At 35.1% G+C, this 4,195-nt stretch overlaps 3 protein-coding genes across 3 annotated transcripts in view; 2 read left to right on the top strand and 1 right to left on the bottom strand.

Annotated features, from left to right (window-relative positions):
* LOC118732938 (gamma-tubulin complex component 3) overlaps positions 1–4,195 on the top strand; it is a gene marked incomplete at its 5' end in the record, with an annotated part of 32,880 nt that overhangs the window by 7,939 nt on the left and 20,746 nt on the right.
* Positions 2,094–2,872, top strand: LOC118732944 (mitochondrial import inner membrane translocase subunit Tim8). Its single transcript, XM_036462073.1, has 2 exons — positions 2,094–2,315; positions 2,383–2,872. Exons 1-2 carry the CDS (start codon positions 2,220–2,222, stop codon positions 2,554–2,556), a joined length of 270 nt encoding a protein of 89 aa, XP_036317966.1. The 5' UTR covers positions 2,094–2,219; the 3' UTR covers positions 2,557–2,872.
* On the bottom strand, positions 2,752–4,046 carry LOC118732940. Its single transcript, XM_036462069.1, has 4 exons — positions 3,891–4,046; positions 3,351–3,828; positions 3,167–3,295; positions 2,752–3,097 (listed from the first exon to the last, which is right to left on the bottom strand). Exons 1-4 carry the CDS (start codon positions 3,971–3,973, stop codon positions 2,867–2,869), a joined length of 921 nt encoding a protein of 306 aa, XP_036317962.1. The 5' UTR covers positions 3,974–4,046; the 3' UTR covers positions 2,752–2,866.

Raw genomic sequence — 4,195 nt, 5'->3', positions numbered from 1 at the left:
ATTTTACAAATATAATGAACTCTTTCTTTACATTCCCCAAAATAATTTTCCCCTGGAATAGCACACATTTGCATGGTCAAGAATAAATGTACTCACCAATTAGCGACTGCGAAAGTATTAGCAATAATTTTTGTTCTTTCATTTTGATGATTGATATTTGATACTATGGCTTGAACACTTTACTTGCTAATCATTATAGAATTGTTTAGCCTTTGGACACAAAATTGTAGCCCAGCCACTACTATACTTATAATCTATAGTTTGTGCGATATTAATAAATTAAATTTAATTTCCATACAGAACAACCAGTGAATTCTTTTGGCTATTGAATGTTTTTAGTTTGCTTTATTCGGTAGTAACAGAAACAGCTGGCCAACTGTAAAGAGCTCGTCAGACGTGGCAATATTTCCAATTTTTCCACGCAATTCGCTGTCAAGTTGACATTTCGGAAATCAGTTTCAAAAATAAAAGATGCAAGGTGGGTCTGCAATTGAGAAACGCAAATCGATTTCGGAAATGTATTTCAACTTGCACGTGCTGCATTAGCAATCTGCAATTCGCCTTTCGGAAATAAAAAACTTCTTTCGAAAGACACTTTAAATGCAAGATGTGACTGCTCATGCAACTGCTTTCTGAAATTTCTCAATTTCGAAATATATTGCATTGCCACGTCTGACAGGCTCTTGATGTCACTTTATTATAAAGGGTATTTCATAGTGCCGTGTCAGTAAAAGGTTTCAAGTTTCAACGTACTAAAACTTCTACAACATATATGACCAAAGAACGTAAATTAATATTTTCCAGACGCATGCCACAAGTTGGAGGAAAAGCTCGGGCAAACAATTAACAAAAGTATAAGCGCCCATAATAATATGATTGATGTTTTATTTTTTTTTCTATTCATTTACTACGTTTATGCGACAGAGCTCATGAATTCTTCATTTCATAAATTCAAAAGTGGTCACGTTTATACATAGTTCGCGAATTCATGAAATAAAAAGCTTTGAAAAAGTGGCCACGCACTGGCGGGAACCTAAAGAGTAGAGTTGTGATTTTTTTTGCTCCTTTTGAATTTGCAAAAGCCGTTGGTACCAGGCAATAACCCATATTTTATTTAAATTGGTTTTAATATATTTTCAATTTATTCTATTTGAATTTATTTTATATTTGCACAATTCTACGTAACTTTTACAGTTTTTAAAATCCTGGTTATGCATAACATGGTTATTACTCTAAAAGCATCCTAACCCTAGTAAACAGCTGTTTGTGAAACGTGGCGTTGCCGGACTTGCATTTCACGATTTCATGAAATGATGCTGAATTCATTGTTAACTTTCGTGTGTAATTGAATTCATGAAGTGGTGCTTATGCAGCCAATTTCAACCCAAATTCATGAAATGAATTTGTGAATTAACCTACGCATAAACATAGTAAATTTCCTTACTGCCGTCCCTAAATTGGAGCGCTAAGCGTTGCGTTATCCATTGTCGACGAGTGTCAGCGCGCGCTATCCCCAAATCAACGCGTCGTAATTTTTGACGTTTTCTCAGATTCTCTCGTTTTTATTCTCGTTTCCTCTTTCACTTTTTTGTCCTTTCTCTTTCTTTCCGTCTTCCGCATCCAACTTCAACACGTAACGCCCTGTCAAAAATGAAAATTCCATTTGCTCGGCGTTAGCGCCGCGTTATTGTGGGATGCTTCATACAAATTGTATGGGCATGAGGATTTTTGACAGTTGTTTGGCGCTTGACGCGCCAATTTAGGGATGGCAGTAACACATATGGAAATGCCAACATATAGCGCACGTACATACGAAATACAAATGTTTCTATTTTTATCTGACAGACAGATAGAAGCATCGTGAGTTTAGATTATTTCATTTTCAAAGAACGTATTTTTAAATTGTTAAATAAAGACTGTGAATTTGACAGACATACGCAATTACGTATGTATTGAAAAAGTCACATTTACAGATGCAAATACATATCGTGTAAGAACACCTTTAATGTTTTAGTACGATTTTTTAATTCAGCAGTCAAACTAGAGAGATACCAACACTTTATTCAATCCAATTAGAAATATCTTAAAAGTCTGGCCGTTTTGTTTGTGGAACGTAGTGTGATTGAGGTTATATAAATTTTTGATTTAGCAACTGGCAAAGGAACTATAGCAACTACGGCAGTTCCTTTTTTAATAACTTTTAAATTAATATATTCAATATGTCAGATTTTGACTCGCTTTCGTCAGTTTCCACCGACAAAGAATTGCAAGAATTCTTGATGATAGAAAAGCAAAAGGCACAAGTGAACGCGCAGGTTCGTTGATATTAACCCTTTTAACCTGTGACGTATTACAAGAAATTCGTAAATATTATTTTTATAGATACACGAGTTCAATGATATCTGCTGGGAGAAGTGTATCGGAAAGCCAGGTTCAAAACTTGACAGTTCCACAGAAACTTGTTTAAGCAATTGCGTTGATCGCTTCATTGACACATCGTTGCTGGTTACGCAGCGCTTCGCTCAATTGCTTCAAAAACGTTCCGGAGGCCTGTAGTAAAAGTGAATGGCTTTGAACTTTAGAGAAAAGAACAAAGAAACAACTCAGAAAACTACTAAGTACCAAATGCTATAAAATAATAATAAACCTGCTGGATTTCTTCAAACTCTAGAAACGGCTGTTCAACCCCCCAAACGATGATCTGCAGCTAGACACAAACCGCCAATGAAATAAACAAATTTTAACATGGCAAACTTTGTGCAATCATGGCCATTTATAGACGGACAATTAATTAAATGTACAGCATGATTTCAATTGAAGTTTTTTTTTTTTATTTTTAGTTTAAAAATAAAAATTATAACGTACGTCATGACTTTTTAGCTTTTGTTTTCTTCATGGCTCTGTACATTTCAATCAGTTTTCCTTGCTCATCTTCGAGCATTTTTCTTGTAGCTAGAGGGAGTTTCTTCCGTTTACCACTCAGTGCAGGTTTCTCCACTTTACCATCAGCAACTTTGGGTACCTTCAACTCTTTTTCGTTTTCGACTCTGTTATCTGGTAGCAGCGATTTCAACAACAAATTCGACTTTTTACCAGGCTGAAAGATAAATAGTGAACACATACATACATACATATGTACTAAACAAACTAAAAAAAGTTTTCCTACTCTGGGTACGGTGTCGAACTTTTGTGCTTTTCGAGGCAATGTTAAAAGCGAGGGAGGTGCGTGTACCACTTCCCCAAATCGGAAAACGTCTTGCTTGTATTCTTCTATATCCCTATTCGCTTTTGCTTTCTGCAATAAACATGAAATTAATTCTCAATTCTTCCTTGCGTTAGAAGAAAAATACCTCTTCCTTATCTTCCTTAATGGCCTGTTTAATTAATTCTTTCGCAAGCTCGGGATTCAAAGGTTTTAATGTTGTGTTTTTTGCATTTTTTCTCTTGCCTCGACTCTTTTGTTTTTCTTTCAAAAGTTCATCGATTTCATTTTTTGGCTTTTTTGTAATAGAAATTTCTCCGGTTTTAGGATTCCTAACAACATTAACCCCATATTTGGCTTCGTACTGCGCTTCCCGCAAAGACTGGGTGGTTACTCGGTTTACCCGCTTTAAGTAATCTTCATCGGTTTCATCTCTTAACTTTTTTATGTACGTGAACTTTTTTGAATTTGTTGCATTGTTTTTGGGTTTATCTTCCCGACCTTTGTGTATACGTTTGATTTTCTTTCCAGCTTTTGTGTCATCCACCAATTTCTTAAATTGTGCGAATTTAAATGATACTTGCTGACTGTCGTGTTCTGGAGGATTGTTTGTAACTTTACTCAGTCTGCAAACATACATATGTTGTATATCATATGAAATATCTTGTAAAATTTGTAATAAGAATACCTTTTCTGCTTCGCTTCCAGTTGCTTAAGTGGATCACGGACTCCATGATGCTTACGAGCAGGAATTTTTCTTTTACGTGCCATTTTTTACAATTAATAGTTGTATTCCCTAAATCACATGTGTTTGTTTATATTCTTCTTCTTCAAAATAAGAAGAAGCAATTATCAACGTCTTCTGACATTAGCTGTTCCACGTTCCACTTAAATGTCAAGCTCAAGACGAATTTAATGTATAAATCAGGGATCAAGGCGAATTTATAATGTCAAAATGATGTGTTTGTTGTAAACAAGGCGAATTCATATTAC

The sequence above is a fragment of the Rhagoletis pomonella genome, unplaced genomic scaffold (genome assembly GCF_013731165.1).
Source record: "Rhagoletis pomonella isolate Grant_MI unplaced genomic scaffold, Rhpom_1.0 Rhpom_scaffold_00002, whole genome shotgun sequence".
In the NCBI taxonomy this organism is placed as follows: Eukaryota; Metazoa; Arthropoda; class Insecta; order Diptera; family Tephritidae; genus Rhagoletis; species Rhagoletis pomonella.
The sequence above is the reverse complement of the archived record's forward strand: the minus strand, read 5'-3'. Positions and strand labels throughout refer to the sequence as shown.